Genomic DNA, 17,007 nt, shown 5'->3' on the forward strand with positions numbered 1-17,007 from the left:
GAAGACCCCCTACCACGTTGTCAAAAAGAGTAGATATGTGGAGGTAATTAGTAATTTTACTTCTAAAATGCAGAACTCGGAATAGGAGAGAGAGAGAAAATCAGAAATAAGTAGAAAATTAGAATAAAATAAAGAAAGAGGGATGAGGAATAAATAATCAAAGAAAAATTAGTGTGGTTTGATTAAGCATACAATATATCGTAGGTAAGGGGAATACAGTCTTTATTCATTTTATGATCAACAAGTTTAGGTTCTAGATTAATATGGATTGATTCTAAAATAAGCCATTTTATTTATTTGGGGACTCTGATACTAGACGGTAGATTGGTCAAACAAAATTGTTCAAGTAGATAATAGTAGGATAGTAGATTGCATTAACCATCTGCAAAAATAGAGGCTGTTCCGAAAAAATAAAAAGTTCATTTTTGAGTTTTGTTTAGGGATATGGTAAATATTATTAAAAAAATAAATATTGAACTATTTTAGACGTACGCCCCGTGAAGTTTATTTTATTCCAGAAAAACCTAAAATTTTCTCACATCTTTAAAACTACCTACAACTCTAAAAAACATAACAGAACATCATTTAAAGTAGAGTAAATTTGACAAAATATTATCCCTAATATAGCTATTTACGTTCAATAGTTCCCAAGATATACTTTTTTAGAAAAGTTTCAACATTTCATAACAAAAACTCTGAAAAATCAGTAAATTGTGTATTTATTTTGGGAAATCTATATTTCAGGAATCATTAGATGCACAGAAGATTATCAGCACTCAAATTAAAGCTAGTTTAATGAGCTATAAAGTAGTGGTTTAATAATAAACAAATATTTAATAAAGTAGTAGTTTGTCTGAACAGCTATAAACCAATTTATTCTAGCAAATATCTTAAACAATACTACTACTATGAGATAATAATCTAGCAAATATCTTAAACAATACTACTACTATGAGATAAAATTTTTTAAAAAGTAATGTTTTATAACAAAAAATCAGTTAGTGAATTTAAGACATATATTATAATATTAGAGGAACTATTCGACATACAGATGTCCGTTAGCACCCAAATTGAAGCTAATTCAATGTACTATAAAGTAGTTTATAATGTTTATCTTCATAGGAGTAGTAGTTTTATGATATTTGTCAAAATAAATTCTTGATCTTTTGAAAAACTTTGAATTTATGATATATTATACCCCATTATCTATTAAATGTACAGATGTCTATTAGAACTCGTATTTTAGAAAATTTACTTTCCTTTAAATTGATGTTCCATTACGTTGTTTTTTTTTTACTGTTGTAGGTAGTTTTAAAGATGTGGAGCTCCAAATGAAACATTTATGTTTTCCTAGAATAAAATAAACTTCAGGCTGTTTGCATCTTAAATACTTCAATATTTATTTTTGTAACAATATTTACCTTATCCCTTGTATAGTCTAAGTAAAAACTGGACCATTTTCTTCTTTCAGAAAATGTTTCATATACGATATATTGTATATATCTATATAATTAACAGAAATCAATTCTGAATTTTTTTTATCTTTGAAAAAGCTGCCATTTTTGCAGGTAGCATAATCTGACTGGTAGACTCTCCTTTCTTTATCGTGAATGCAATAATTTTAATTGAAAAAATTCAGCAAAGTTTCTTATAGGATTGTATAGGTGTTGACATATAAAATCGACTTTTTAGAGAAAAAAAAATATATGAGTATTTTAATAATTTCAAATCTTCCGATCTAGTTTTCTTGTCTGGTGAGTTTTATTAATTGAAATACTTGAGATAAATTTTTTTTAAAAATTTTTAGATCAGCAAGAAGGACTACCTCGTTTCCTGTACAAGTTTCATCTTGCAAATATGCGGAGCGTAAACCTGAAAAGCTGTGACGATGGTCTTTCCTCTGCATCGAGAGGGCTCCTAAATGATTTAAAACAGTACGATTAAGATCTACCAATTTGCTGTATTGTATAAAAGATGTAATTTATTGCTTATAATATATTTAATATTATTGCTTTTACCTTCTGAATCTAGTCAGTTTTCTTCATCTCAATATCTGTTTGATACAAATTTCGAAGCTTTTCATTGTCCTACTTGTAAGTACACATATTCTGTATATAATAATTAGCGTTGTGTAGGAAAAATGTGTTCAATTTTCAATCATTCTTTAAAATGGCAGCTTTGTGCAGTCTGGAACTACTGAGAGCACTTTAAAATTACAAACACTCTTTAATTTTACGATCCTCAACAATCTTTTTTTAAAAAAACTTAACATTTTTATGTCTATTACTTTTCAGTACATTAGTTGATTTTGTATAAAATAATCTCGGGCCTAATCATATTACAATTGAATTGTATCGTTGACAAATCTTAGAATAAGTCTTTAATAGAAAGTGATTTTGTTGATTTTTAATAGTTTTTTTTGTTAATATTTTTTTCCAAATAACATCAGTTTTATTTTTCTCCATAGCAAATTAGATTAATGAATGAATGTTTACCGTTTAGATTGTAATTTTTTTTTTAAAATAGTAGTAAAGTAAAAATATTTTTTTTCCATATCGTAGAATAAGAGGTGTATAAAAATTAAATACTCTTTTTTTAACTTTATCATCTGCAGTTCATTCTATGAGCTGGTATTCTAGTATTATATCATTCAAAATCATTAATATATGAATATTTATAAAGACACAAGATCTGAATTGTCTAATTAGTATATTTAAGTTTTATTATTAATACCTTACATACTACAAGTAACTTCTTTTTTCATAGAAATTTTAATCCTACTAGTTGTAATATTATTTCTCATAATTATTCTAGTTTAGTCCCATTTTCACTATTTAATCTTTTATAGTTAAAATGTTTTTTCATTTAAATTAATTGAGATTTAACTTAACGGTTTATTTTCAATTCAAACTATAAATATTACATAAAGTGAATATTCCCGTTGTGGTATGCCCTAAATAAAATTATGTCGTGAATCGTGTATTAATCATTTGCAATAGACTTTACATCCAGTATATTTAAATGAACTTTCTTTCATAGGTTAAATTTATTAATTAAATAAAAATGAATCTTAAAAAAAAAAAAAATAAAAAATTAGCCATTAATTTTCATCATCGGGCATGATTTATAAAATTTGTTTTTCAGAACAATTTCATCATCGTATACATGCATTATTAAAAGAATATTATGTTGGAATTATTATATAGAACTTAAAAATAAAAAAGTTAGAATGTATAGGATTTGATATTTTATTATAATCCAAGAAATATTATTAACTTTTAGTGGCATGTTGATATTTGTGATTGAAATTGATAACGCTTAATAACCGAAATTGAAGTAATAATTTTTCTGAACTACTACTTGGTTTTGACATTTGTGAAAACAAGATTAATCACTAAGCACTCGAAAACCTGCTCATGGTTTCAGCGTGCCTTATACCATGAACGTAAATTGACAGCACAAACTCCTAAGAGCCTAATCACTCTGCGTGCCTTAACAGTACGAAGCAGAAAAAAAAAAGAAGAAATATATTAAATACCATAAAACCGTATTTGTGAAATATTTACATAGTTCTATTTTCAGTCTGTACTCATTCATATCAGTCCTTTCATGTCTTGGATTGCTGTCAGAATTTAGATCATAATAGTATTAAAATGATCATAAAAATAGTCAGTTTTTTCAGTATTAAGTTTTTTTTTTTTAGCCAAAAAGTATTGAAAATTATTTATATTTTTAATTAATTACAAAAATATTGAAAAGTTAATAAAAAAAGTTTTAGTTAATTTAGATTAAAATAAATAAATATCAAACTTCTTTTGTAATATAAAATTTATTGGTTTTCAATTTAATCATATTTTTAATATTTACTTGTTAGAATTTCTTAGGTTGTTGTAGTTAGATATGTTTACCTGCGTATCTTACATGGATAAAGTTTTTCTACGTACTCATTAAGAGTAGAAACATCGGTTAGCATGACAACAGTATTCATTTCATCTTCATTAGTGCTTACCATTTTAATAAAATATATAGAAGATATAATTTAATGATTAGCAATAAATTGTAGATTTAAAATATGTGAATATTACTTTACCGTTAGAACATGAATTTTATAATTATGTACATGATTTAGAACTTGTGAGTGAAACATTCCCTGTGAGGGCACGATGATCTTGCGCTACTGTTATTTATTGTCAAAATTAAATTTTTACAAGAACAAATCTTGTGAGATGAGGTTTTGCAATTTCACATTATCAATTAATCAGTTTAACTGAGATTTTATGTCATTTAATAATTCTTCTATGGAGGTATTAATGAATGCTCATTAAAAATTTATCTGCTTATGCAGAATGTAATTGAATGAGGAGGTGTTAACAAAAGTATCAATTTATGAGGGAAAAATCTTCAAATAGTAATTTTTCTTAAATTATTTTTTCAAATGTCTGTCATAAATTTGTACCTGTCCAGTAATACATGTATACTTCTTAAAAGAAGCCAAAAAAAAAAAAGTATTATTATTGTTAGTTTATAATTTTAAATTACAATAAAATGTTGAAATTCTATTACTCCATTACAAGTCTGATTGTTCACATTTCATAAAAAATTTTTTGATTTTCGGTTTATCTTTTTTTATACTTAAAGAGTTCATTATTTTAAAGAAATATAAAAAAATTAAAATATATGCTTAACTAAGCAAAAAATGCAACCCCTAAAAGAAAACAATGATGTATTATGAATGAAATTTTTATAATGATTGAAATTACTTTGCCGTAAACCTTTTTATGAATTTAGTTTTACATCAACCAATCAATTTCTTTTAAGTTTTGATTCTTAATTTCTTCTTCATGCTGCAGTAATAATAACAAATTTTTAGCAAAAAATTTTAAAATTTTAGAAAATTACATTATATAGATATATTTCCCAGAAATTCATGAAATTAATTAGCTATGATTGGGCTCGCATCAGATTAAATGCTTCTTAAAGATTTATCCTAATCGTGAAAAGTATCATAGCTTCTCACATTTTGAGATTTATTTAAAGTATACCATAAATCGAGAAATTGAAAAGGGAAAAAAAAAAACATGTTTCAAAGTTATAATATAAATAGCAATATTGTTTATGTGGGTGGTTTTTAAAAATATTTTTATGATATTATGAAAATACATCTAAAAGCATATCATAAGCCTTACTATGTAGATAATGATAAAAATTCATTTAATTTTTGTAATTTCACCATTAAGACAGTTTTTCACATTTTGGGGAAGGATGAACCGCTCTGAAACATTCATGATTTACTCATGTTTGCGTTTTAAGAACGTATTACTTTCAAAGAAATAAAATGGACCTATATACGCGCATATTATCTCATATACAAACTATTTCCAAATAGAATACTCGAAATTGAAAGCGTGATGAATTATTTCAACATATAAATATATAATTAAGACCATGTAATGCCTTTTATCTTACTTTTCGCTAATGAAAAGTCAAGGACTCGTAGGTTTTCTTTTTACAACTTTGGGTGGTATTTCGCTATATATAAAAATATAGTTAGTATTTATTTAATCTATCTCTGTAAAATATAAGTGTTAAATATATAAATATACAGTAATGTTATAGCTTATATTTTCATAGATTGCTATAATTGTGATGATCTTTACACAATAAATATTGACTAAGTTTATCAAGTCATTCTCTCTAAGAAGAAAAAAAAAATGATGAAAACAAAAAAAGAAAGCAGGAGGCTTAACATTCTGATTTAAAATCAATTGTCTATGAATTTTGTATCTGTTAGAGATGTGGTTGTATTTTTTAAATTTTCCAGAAGAATTTATTCTTATAGTTATTAAATATGTGTTCTATTTGATTGAAAATTGTAAATTATTCTGAAGAAGAAAAAAACCAAAAAAAAAAAACCTAATTACGCTTATAGTTATCAAGAATTATTTTATATTTACTTTACTCTCAATACGGATTTTTGCTCTACAAATTTTGGATGAACTTTTAATTCTATCTTAATCTTAAGAATTTCATACAAAAAAAATTAAATAAATAAAAAAATTGAATAAAAAAAAATATATTTGAAAAATTGTTAATGTGATTGTTTAGTAAACTTGTTTTGCAATTTACGGTTAGTCTAGTCTATTAAAGGAAAATTTTTTTTTTGTAAATTGTAAATTTTGTAAGACTAATGTTTGTCTATTATCTATTGTGTGTTATTATGTTGAAAACAATCACTTTTACTGTGTAGGGATTTGTCTATTTATTAAATGCGTACTTGTTGAAATACAAATGTTTAATTTTTATTATAAATTGAGCAATTTTATACGGTTCGTAAATGTTTTCTTTAAGAAAATAAAATAGAGCATTATCTAAGCATTTGATTATTGGCTGTGAGTTATTTATTTTTATTCTTGTGTATCAAAAAGCATGCAATGTAGATTAACATTAAAATTTTCTGCAGAATCTGATACACCTTAGTCATTAAAATAATAATTTTTATTAATTATTATAGATGTTATCATATATTTACTTTTTCTCATTCATTTATATAATAGTATTTATTTAATTTAAGTCCTCAGTCACTCTTGGTGGTATAATATGTATATGTATAAAATATTATTTTTTGTAACAAATCCCTTCTCTATATTCTGTCATCAGTTTTCTGAAAACGAGGAGCCCTCATGTTTTTGTGAATGTGTATTAGTGTTATCATGTAAGTTAGTTTTGTAATATGTTTACTTTATTTGTATTATTTTATATGTTAATCATATCACATAGCTGATAATCTTGCATATGTTGCCCTAATGAATAGTGTGATATATTTATGTGAATGAAAGATTTGTTAAAAATAATTATATATAACAATGTATGTTTAAAAAGAGGAAAAAAAAAATTGTTTCATAGAAGATCTTGTTATAGATTCTTCATTAGATCTGTTCGAAAAGTTTCTATATTTAAATATTTTTAATCGTTTTATACACCATTGTTCCACCCTAGGTTTTAGTTCGATATGTGAATTTTTTTCCAGTGTTTGAAAAGTATTTTACAAATTTTATTATAATGGATGTTGTTCCTATAAATACAAGATTGGTGTTTGATATTAATTATTTTTTACCCTTGTGACATTTTTTTGTTGAGAGTATTTTTAGAAAAATTGTAAGCATCCTTCATCTTGGATAAATTTTATTTCAGTATAATTATTTTTTAAATAAATTAAATTTTATCCAATTTAGATTCAAAACACTCTTTATTTCTTTAAAAGTCCTACATTTCAGCCAACTCGGCCATCCTCGAGGACAATAAATCACAAAACAGCTTTTATTATACATTTATTTTTAAAAATTTTAACAAACAATATTATCATTAATATTGTATCGTCACATACGGTGGAGAAACTTGGACACTAAGTAATAAAAGCATTAACCTGCAAGACATGTTTGAAAGAGTAATTCTGAGGAGAATCTTAGGACCCGTATGCGAGAATGGTAATTGGCGAAGAAGAGAAAATGGTGAACTTTTTGGGCTCTATAAGGAATGAAGCATCTCTGTATATATAAGAATGCAGAGGCTTAAATGGCTTGGCCATGTAATGAGGATGAGCGAGGAAAGAGTGGCACATAAACTGTACAGTTATATTCCGGATGGTGTGTGGCAACGTGGCAGGCTGAAGGGCCAATGGAGGGATGCTGTGAGGTGAGATCTGTGACAACTTAGGATCCCAGTTACCATTACAGAAGATAGAGAAAGATGGTTGGCATATGTGTGTCTGGATGCTCACCTCATAGGGAGGGGCTATTCCTGTTGGTGGTGTTGAAGTGATGACTTCGGGCTGCAGAGACAGAAGTCCCTGCCAAGTCGAGGGCCCATAATAACCAAAGTTAATTATAAATTGTAATATATAATCATTTCACTTTTCTTGGGAAGAAATAAAGAGTGTTTTGAGACTTAAATTGGATACAATTTATTTTAATAAAATAATAAATAAAAATGAATGTTTAATAAAAGCTGTAATTTGATAGATTGTCCTTGAAGATGGCCGAAACTTTGGATTTAAAAAGAAATAAAGCGTGTTTTAAGACTTAATTAATTTATTTAAACAATAACCAGTCTCAAGAAAGGGAAAAGATTAATTTATATATATACACACACACATGTATAGTTATTGTTAATACCTGTTATTCCAGCATGACAAGTGGTTGTGCTCTCACTGACACAGACTGTGAAAATGGTCGATTATTGTCAGTTATGACCTGACACCATAAAGTGATTCATATTTATCCAATGGGCATTGGACAATCCCTTTAGGGAGAACAGAGGTTGACAGTTGTTATCTGAGCCAGATAATAGTATTGGTTGGTGGTGTATACTAAGTATGGTCTCCCAAAATCAGTATCAAATACTTCATAAAGAAAGCAAAAAAGTGAATTTGAAAGTTTTTTATTTAGGAATCGAGGAATATATCATGTGCATCTGTTTATTTATTTATTCTTATAAGTTGCTAGTTAAATTTTATGTACTTTTTTGGAAGTAGGTAAGTCATATTATCGTACATATTTTATAAAACCGAGATATTTAATTTGAATAATATACATATAATCTTATTATCTGATATATTAAAAAAAAAAAAATGAGATCAATTTTGGAAGAAACAAAACTGAGATTGATCTTAGATGTCAAAGGTTTTCCTTTGTCAATTTTAATTAATATTTTTACATATGGTAGCTCCCTATTATATATTGGATTATATGCATTCATTTAGAATGTGGTGCAAGTGTGAACCTGGATCAAGATTTATTGTTACAATTGCATATTGCTTTGTGATAAGGCAATCTCATACATCCTCAGAACAGAATAATGGATTTCAAGATAACTAGTTACACTATCATTAGGTCTGTTTTAAGGACTTCTTTTGTCTTGGATTTCGTGAGCCTCTTCTGGAGGTTCCGCAAAATAATTTAAGAAGTAAGAAATTAGATTTTCGTGTAACCCAAATATATCCTGATAAAAATTATTTGTATTTACAAAAACATAGTACAAAATACAATTTGTTCTCTTCACTTTATTTATATCAAATGTTAATACAGGTGTTCTGCCATTTTCCTATTTCTACCATAAGGGTTCCATCACCAAAGAAAGGTTGGGAGTGACTGGTTAGACTTGTGTCTAATTAATTAATCCTGACTCCAAATTAAGATGTGAGATATTCTACACAAGAAAGCCTTGACAATGCATATTCATGCAGGTTAGGAGATGAATTGATAGGATGTTTTTCTGGAACTAGCTGAATGGAAATTTCGCAGAATGGAAACTTCATTCCATAGGGAGCAAACTGTAGTGAGTCAGGGATGACAAGTCCTACAGGAACTAGCTGTAGATCCTAGTAGGAAGGAAACTACACTCTGTAGGGACTGGACTAGCCTACAATTATGAAGGGGATAGCAAGTCCTACAGGAACTAATGGAAGGGAATTCCACTTTTAAAAAGTACAATTAAAATAGTAAATATGCATTGTATTCTAGCATTTACTTTGCAGTGTTTTTTTTTTGTTTTCTTTTCCTTCATATTAACTCCTCTTAGAATAATTGTGCCGCACATTTCTGTTTAGTTTGACAAGGGTTTCACTAATTTCTTTTAGCCCAACAAAGGTGCAGTGAAATTTTTTTAACCGGTACCCCAGCGAAATAAGTTTGGGAATTGCTGACCCATAATTAGATCTCCAGATTTATCGGTGGGTCACAGGTGAAAGATGACTCCTTTGTCTATCTCTAATATTAAGTTTTTTATACAGGTTTTAAATAATGAACTGAACTCTTGTTGGAGCCTGATAATCTGACTGGTTTTTTTGACTGATTATATATATGTATATACAATTTTTTTTATTAGTATATATATACACTGATAAAAACGGGCACACGTGATCCGAAACACGTCGATGATCGATTGGGATTTGGGTTATTGGTACATTGAAATTTTTCGTTACAGCAAATATCGAGTATATTGGGTCTGGAGATAGACCGGGGGGGGGGAGAGGAGAGTAAAACGTGGGGTCCTGAGGAGTGTCTACTTCCAGACCGAGCTTTAGGGGTATATCTCGAAGCCGCTTTCCTTTCGTATTCGTCATTCTACAATCCCATAGAGTGTGCTTACTATTTAAATCGCCTAATAGAAGTGTAGCAGAACCAGCAAAGACGTTTTCGAAATCCCTCTCTAATAGCGGAATCTTCGGTCTGTTGTACGCTGAAACGATGTTTAACGTTCGTCCGGACGTAAAGGATAAGTTAACAGACACTGTTTCCAAGCTTTTACATTCAGAATGAAAACGGCGTTGCGCGATCCCCATTTTTACGAGTATGGCCACTCCTCCCGATGCTCTCTTGCATTTCTTCCTATCGTTTCTATAAACTCTGTAGCTGGGAGTTTTCAAATCATCGCTTTCTTTGAGATGCGTTTCAATGATGCTACATCGATATCCATGTCGATTAGAAGCCCCATGACCGTTTGCAATTTGTTCTTTAGGCCATTTATATTCCAGTTAATGATTTCCATTCTACAATTTATAGCGCTGTCCCTCGCATAGGCCTGTGGAAAAGTCGTTGACTTTATCCTCTCACTTATGTGGGTTCTATCATGTTTCTACCCGCACAGATTCTCAATACTATATTAAGAATACGGATAGCAACTACTATACTTATTATTAGGATGAACATCTAGCTCGTCTTAAGGCACTGTCCTGACTCTGAGAATAATTCAATACCATACTATATATTTTACATTCGAATAATATTTCATTTTCCGTTAAGATTTCTCAGTCTATTTAAACATTTAAGCACACCTATGGTGCTGTAGAATGAAATCTACCGATGAAAAAAAAAAACCTACACTTGTTCTATGTACATTTTAATATTTTTTTATCACTCAACATCGGTTGAGTATTTGGTGCTACCAGGATTTTCTTAACAAGTCAAAGGAGAGTAGGTGTCGATCATATAAGTATACATTTCTTCGTCGGTGGGTGCTTCCGGTTCAGGAACTCGTCCGTCGTGTTGATCTTGAGCCCCTGAGCTAAATCCGGCTTTTTTTCCCCTATCTTCCATATCGTTGGGAAAACGATGTAAAGGTGCCTTGGTATGCTGTGTCACTTCGCTTCGCTGGCAATCTAGACATGAACTGGTCCACGTTTTAATGTCTTTATTGATGTTAGTCCAAACAAAACTTTTTTTTTTTTTAATTTAATGTTCTTCTTATACCTGGAAATGCTAGGCTATGATAATGCCGAAATATTTGGAAACGAAATTTGTTTTGTATGTAAGGTCGAATATTTTTTGAATGTGTCACACCAAAGTAAATTGCCTTCAGGAGTGCTAAATTGTTGAAATTTTAGTGTGGTTGATGGATCATGACGAAGATTGTGTAATTCAGTAACAGAAATTTGTTCCGCCGCAATTGGGGACAAGTTCTTCCAAACGTGACAAATGATCGGTCACTACATTATTTTTTCCTGGAGCGTGCTGTATATCAGCCGTGAATTGTGATATATACTGGAGTTGCCTAAGGCGTCTAGATGAAGCTTTATCATGTTTTGTTGGAAGACATAAGTTAACGGAGCGTGATCCACATAAACTGTAAAGTTTCTTCCTTCTAAATAATGTTTGAAATGCCTTATTGCTAAGTAAATGCTAAGGAGTTCACGATCGTAAGTTGAGTATAGCTTTTGTGTTTCTGAAAATTTGTTGGAAAAGAAACTAATAGGGCTCGATGCATTCTCTTTTAATTGCTGTATTACCGCACCTGCAGCAGTATTGGAGGCACCGACCTGTAGAGAAAGTTTATAGTTAGTATTAGGACAAGAAAGGAAGGTGGCACTAAACAGCGCCTGTTTGCCCTCCTCGAATTGTTGGCTAGATTCGTCATTCCACTCTATTTTTTTCTTGGAATCTTGTAAATATTTATACAATAATGCTTGATTTTCTGCTGCATGTGGAATATGTCGACAGTTATCCCCCGATCACCACCAAATTTAATGTACCATCAGCACTAATCCTCCACCACTATATATATTTCTCCCTGCTTAGTCTAACTATAGACTGGCATTAGAGTACGTGCCAATAGCTCAGTAGCACTTGTTATGTAAACATTCTTCTTTGTATTATACCAATAAAGTTTTTTTTAAATGATTCGTGAGTGATAGTTCATATTTGGCGCCCGAACAGGGACTGGGTTCGACTTGAGTGATTAAAAAATCGTGACCATTCTTAGCCATTTTCCGTCTCGAAGACTCCATCACTTGTACTATCAAAAATACTACAAGGATCGAAGACCTCTGGTAATCAAGAAGACTGAAGGCACCGCTTACGAAAGATCACCCTTGGTACTCTTCGAGTTTAACCCCGGTCCGAATTTTTTCTGAACTGGATATCCGGAAGTACTTTTAAGAATACTTGAGGTATAATAATTTTTTTTGTAGACCATTATATATTTTATATATATACATATACACAAATTTTTATCATTATTACTATTTTATTTTATGATTAAAACTGGAGATAGATTAATTCAGAGGCGTAATATTAATTCAGAATCTGTAGAAACTAATCCTACCGAAAACATGGCAATTACATATCAAATGACCAAAGAAAATCATCCAGTTTCGATGTAAATCCTTACGATGTAGTATTTTTTGTTAATGACGTTAGACAAATTTTTAATAATGTATGTTCAGAAAATAATACATTAAAAAATCAAAATCACGATCAGTTACTAACCATTGTTAAATCAAAATTAAAAGGGTTTGCTAGAGACTGCCTGTTAACAAACACGTTCGATTCAGTTGAAGACTTACTATAGAATATTGAAGACTTACTTAAATATTTAACACGACAATTTAAAGAATCGCGTACAGTGGAACAATTAAAACGCGAACTCATGCACACCTTTCCTTACAGAAGAGAACACCCAGTTGATTTTATAAATAGAATCGCACAAATAAGATCATTAATATTTTCTCGCATACAATTTGATGATGAAATAGAAATTAAACAAGCTATGATGAAATAAACAGTCATATCCTACATTTACACCCTGATTTCTTAAACCATATGGTATTAATCGATGTTGACTAAATTAGAAACGCTATACTTAACCGCTGTTCAGACATTATAGAAAGACTATACGGACTCGACCAAACTTTATATACATCCAAAAGAGAACATAACTATTATAACTAATCGGATAAAGTCTTAAAAAAACCTAACAATTACGAAAGAAAAAGATATGAACATTACAGAAACCGCGAAAGATCTCTCTATCAAAATAACAGATACCCAAACTATCAGCAGCCTCCTTACTATCAAGAAAATCAAGACTATAAGCATCCGCAACACCCGTATCAATATGAGAACCAGCACTATCGACAGCCCCAATATCAATATGACAATCGAGATTTCCATCAGTCTCAAAATCAATATGAAAATCGGGATTTTCGCAAGCCCCAAAATCAGTACGAAAATAGAGACTACCGTCATCTCCAAAACCAATACCAAACTGAAATTCGGCAACCACAAAATTCTTATAGAAATGAAGAAAAACATCACGACAACAGCATCGGCCGCAAGCGTGGCATGAAAAAAAATAACTGGCGGGTTTAAAGAATAAGTTTAAAAGATAAACTTTGGAAACCTTTCCCATCAAAACCTTTCAACCCCAATTCTCAAAACACGGTGTCAATGCGAACCGTTCGCAGTAACGTGGTATAGCACTTAGAAGTGGAAAATAATGAATTAAAAAGACAGACTAGCAAACCTAGAGGAAAAAGTCGAACATTTTTTAGAATTAAGAGAGCCGGAACCGGATCCCCCCAACAGTACGATTTAAATATTTCGGAAGAATTATTACAATTTTCTGACTCATTGGGACAACAATGGCTCGTGGACACGGCTTCTCAAGTTAGCTACATAAACCTTAGTTCTTTACCCGACGGAACTAAAATATTTCCGGACGAATTTATTGTCAAAACACCTACTGGTAGACAACCGGGACACGGAGCGATCTTCGTATATCTCGCGCCCAGACTAGGGTTAGACAGTTAATTATTGATTAAATGTAAAATTTTTGATTTTAATGATAAATTTGATATATTGCTCGGTATAGAACCCATACGAGCTATAGATATAAAAATGAATCTTGGGGAAAACGACGATCTTATTATAAAAAATGTATGCATTCGCAATGGAAAAATAATAAAATTAGATAAATCAACGGATAATAATGAAAATATAATAAGTAATGGCAAAAAAATAAAAGATGATATTGTTAAAGAAATAAAGAATAAAATTAAAAATGAATTAAATGGAAAAATAATAAAATTAAACCAATCAACGGATAATAATGAAAATATAATAAGTAATGGTGAAAAAAAATAAAAGATGATATTGTTAAAGAAATAAAGAATAAAATGGAAAAATAATAAAAATAGATCAATCAATGGATAAACATGAAAAAATAATAAGCAGTGATATAAAAATAGAAGATAATAAAGTTAAACAAAGTAAATAAAAAATAGAAAATGAATTAAATATAAAAGAAGTAATTAGAGTATCCCATTTAACTAACGAAGACCAAGTATCGGTTACTAATTTACGTAAGAAATATCCGCTTATTATAAAAACAGAAGATGACAAATTAAGGAAAACAAACTTATTAAAACATTCGATCCCTTTAAAAACTGACAGACCTATTTATACGCGAAATTACGGATACCCCCAAACTTTTAAGGATGATGTTAATCAGGAAATAAAAACTTTGTTAAATAATGGAATAATAGCAGAAAGTAACTCACTGTACAATAGCCCAATATGGGTGGTACAAAAAAACCCGACGCAAGCGGTAAACGTAAAATTCGAGTCGTCATTGACGACATACTAAGAACGTAAGTAGACCAAGAAAGGATCGTGAGAAGACATGTGTTTTACTTACAGATGATATTGGACCAGTTGTTGATCTGGACACTGCTGATAGTGACTCCGACGGTAGCTTATTAACTAACTGACGTGACAAATTCTGGAGGTTTAATAACTTGTAAGCTCGCTGACTCTTTTGTCTTGTAAGATTACGACACAGTAATTCATTACTTACATTTCTTTGATTTAATTGACAATATACAAACTATTAAACAGGGTTTAATACATTTCCCAGCTAAAGAATCCATTTATAACTTGACACTTAAACAAATTCTGTACTTAGAAGATAAAATCGAATCTTTAAAGTCACATAACAGAAATAAACGAGGACTTAATGGTCTCGGTACTATCAAATGGTTAACTGGTAATATGGATGCTTCCGATAAGGAAAGGTATGACAACATTATTGAAAATCATAACGAAAATACTATACAAAACAACTTAATTAAAGAACTTATAATCGACAAGAAAATGATTTCCAAATTTAATGAAGATATACATTATTATAATTAATAATAAAAAGTTGCACGAAGTCATAACACAAACTAACAAAAACAAATACAAAATACACTTGGAAGAACTCTATTCGATTATAAATTATATAACAATTCTCTGGAGATATGTAGACTTGGCATACCACACGCGACATTATTAAACATACAGACCTACAACAGAAATATATAAGTAAAGATTTGGAAACTTTATGGTTAACTAGCTAATTCCACTGTGCTATAAGAAATGTTACAATTCACTATATTTTATCAATCCCAAAAGAAAGTAGAAAACTTTCAACATTGTACTTGTTATCAGTTCCATCAGTACACCAAAACAATTTTGTAACAACAGTTGTGCCCAATGACTTAATTTTATTTTCTCATAACCAAGCTATTACTGAAAATTATATTTATATCAAAACAAATTATTATTGTACGAATGTGTTACTAAATACAAACTCTTGTATGAATCAAGTTATCAAAAATAATATTACCTCTAGTAAAACTACTACTATTAATAATGAAGAACCTTTTATTAGACATATAGAAGATACTGATGTATATATTTTGTACAACCAAAATGTTTTATACCCACAACCTAATACTACTTTACCTAAAATTTGTGTACTAAAATTAGGAAATAATAGGGGTATTCATGATGTTGTGTTAAATGTTATATGTTTTACCATGTTAAATGTTATAACTATAGGATTGTGAGCAGCCCTATTTGAAGTCATGTTAAACGTTAAATGCATAAGAGTCCCTAGCGGATTTCTCAGCAACTTGTTGTATAAGCCTTTGTGTTTATAACCTTCCTTCCAGACCCTCATGTTATTGTTTACTTCAGTTTTGATTTAAGTAATTAATTAAAACATGCCTAGAGTGAGTGAAAAGTGGAATTTGTGTGAAAGTTTAGCTTATGAGTGTCTTATTGATCTTCAAACTTGTGAAGAAGAGAATGAAGATGAACTAATTGACAACTGTATTGAAAGTCACAACAACTAATATGGCGGCAATCTCAACTGGTCTATTGTGTGACGTCATTCTCGATTTAACTGACCAAGTAACAGACTCTCAGCCATGTTAAATGTTATTTCGTTTTACCACGGCAAAAGAAGGCATTTTTTTTCGATTTAAGACGAGTTTTTCCATTTAACACGCTTTAACATAGATCATGAATACCCCTAATGACTCTTTTGTAAATATTACTAGAAATAAGGATATTAGTATATTACCTATGTTATATTCATATGAAATCTTTAGTTATACTCATTCAAATATATCTTTTCATAATTTAGAATATATAGAAACTTCCAATATAGAATTAGATAGCTTATCATGGGATCATCATATATCTGGAATATTGCAAATAATTTTCTCGATTATTGTACTTTACTTATTCTTGTATCATATATACCTCAAGTATTCTCAAATTAGGAAAGTCTAAAGCATCAACAAACCAACAGCAGAAGTTCCACTGTCACAGCCCTTCAACCCTTGGGCACATTCTCATCCAATCATTCACTAGGAAGCTTCATTCTTCGGTTGGGAGGAGTTAT

At 29.8% G+C, this 17,007-nt stretch overlaps 1 protein-coding gene across 5 annotated transcripts in view; it reads left to right on the forward strand.

Moving 5' to 3' along the window:
• Window positions 1–6,410, forward strand: part of rdgB (retinal degeneration B) — a 184,052-nt gene extending 177,642 nt beyond the window's left edge. For all 5 annotated transcript variants that reach the window (XR_001344934.2, XM_014438141.2, XM_014438155.2 and 2 more), the window contains one exon: window positions 1,808–6,410. Coding sequence is in view for 4 of the 5 variants with exons in the window: in XM_014438141.2 (XP_014293627.1) it covers window positions 1,808–1,886 (79 nt within the window). In the remaining variant the exon portion in view is untranslated. The remainder of the gene's footprint in view (window positions 1–1,807) is intronic.
• The last annotated feature ends 10,597 nt before the right edge of the window (window positions 6,411–17,007 follow it).

Source organism: Halyomorpha halys, unplaced genomic scaffold, assembly GCF_000696795.3.
Source record: "Halyomorpha halys isolate HHAL.00 unplaced genomic scaffold, Hhal_1.1 Scaffold53.1, whole genome shotgun sequence".
Lineage (NCBI taxonomy): Eukaryota > Metazoa > Arthropoda > Insecta > Hemiptera > Pentatomidae > Halyomorpha > Halyomorpha halys.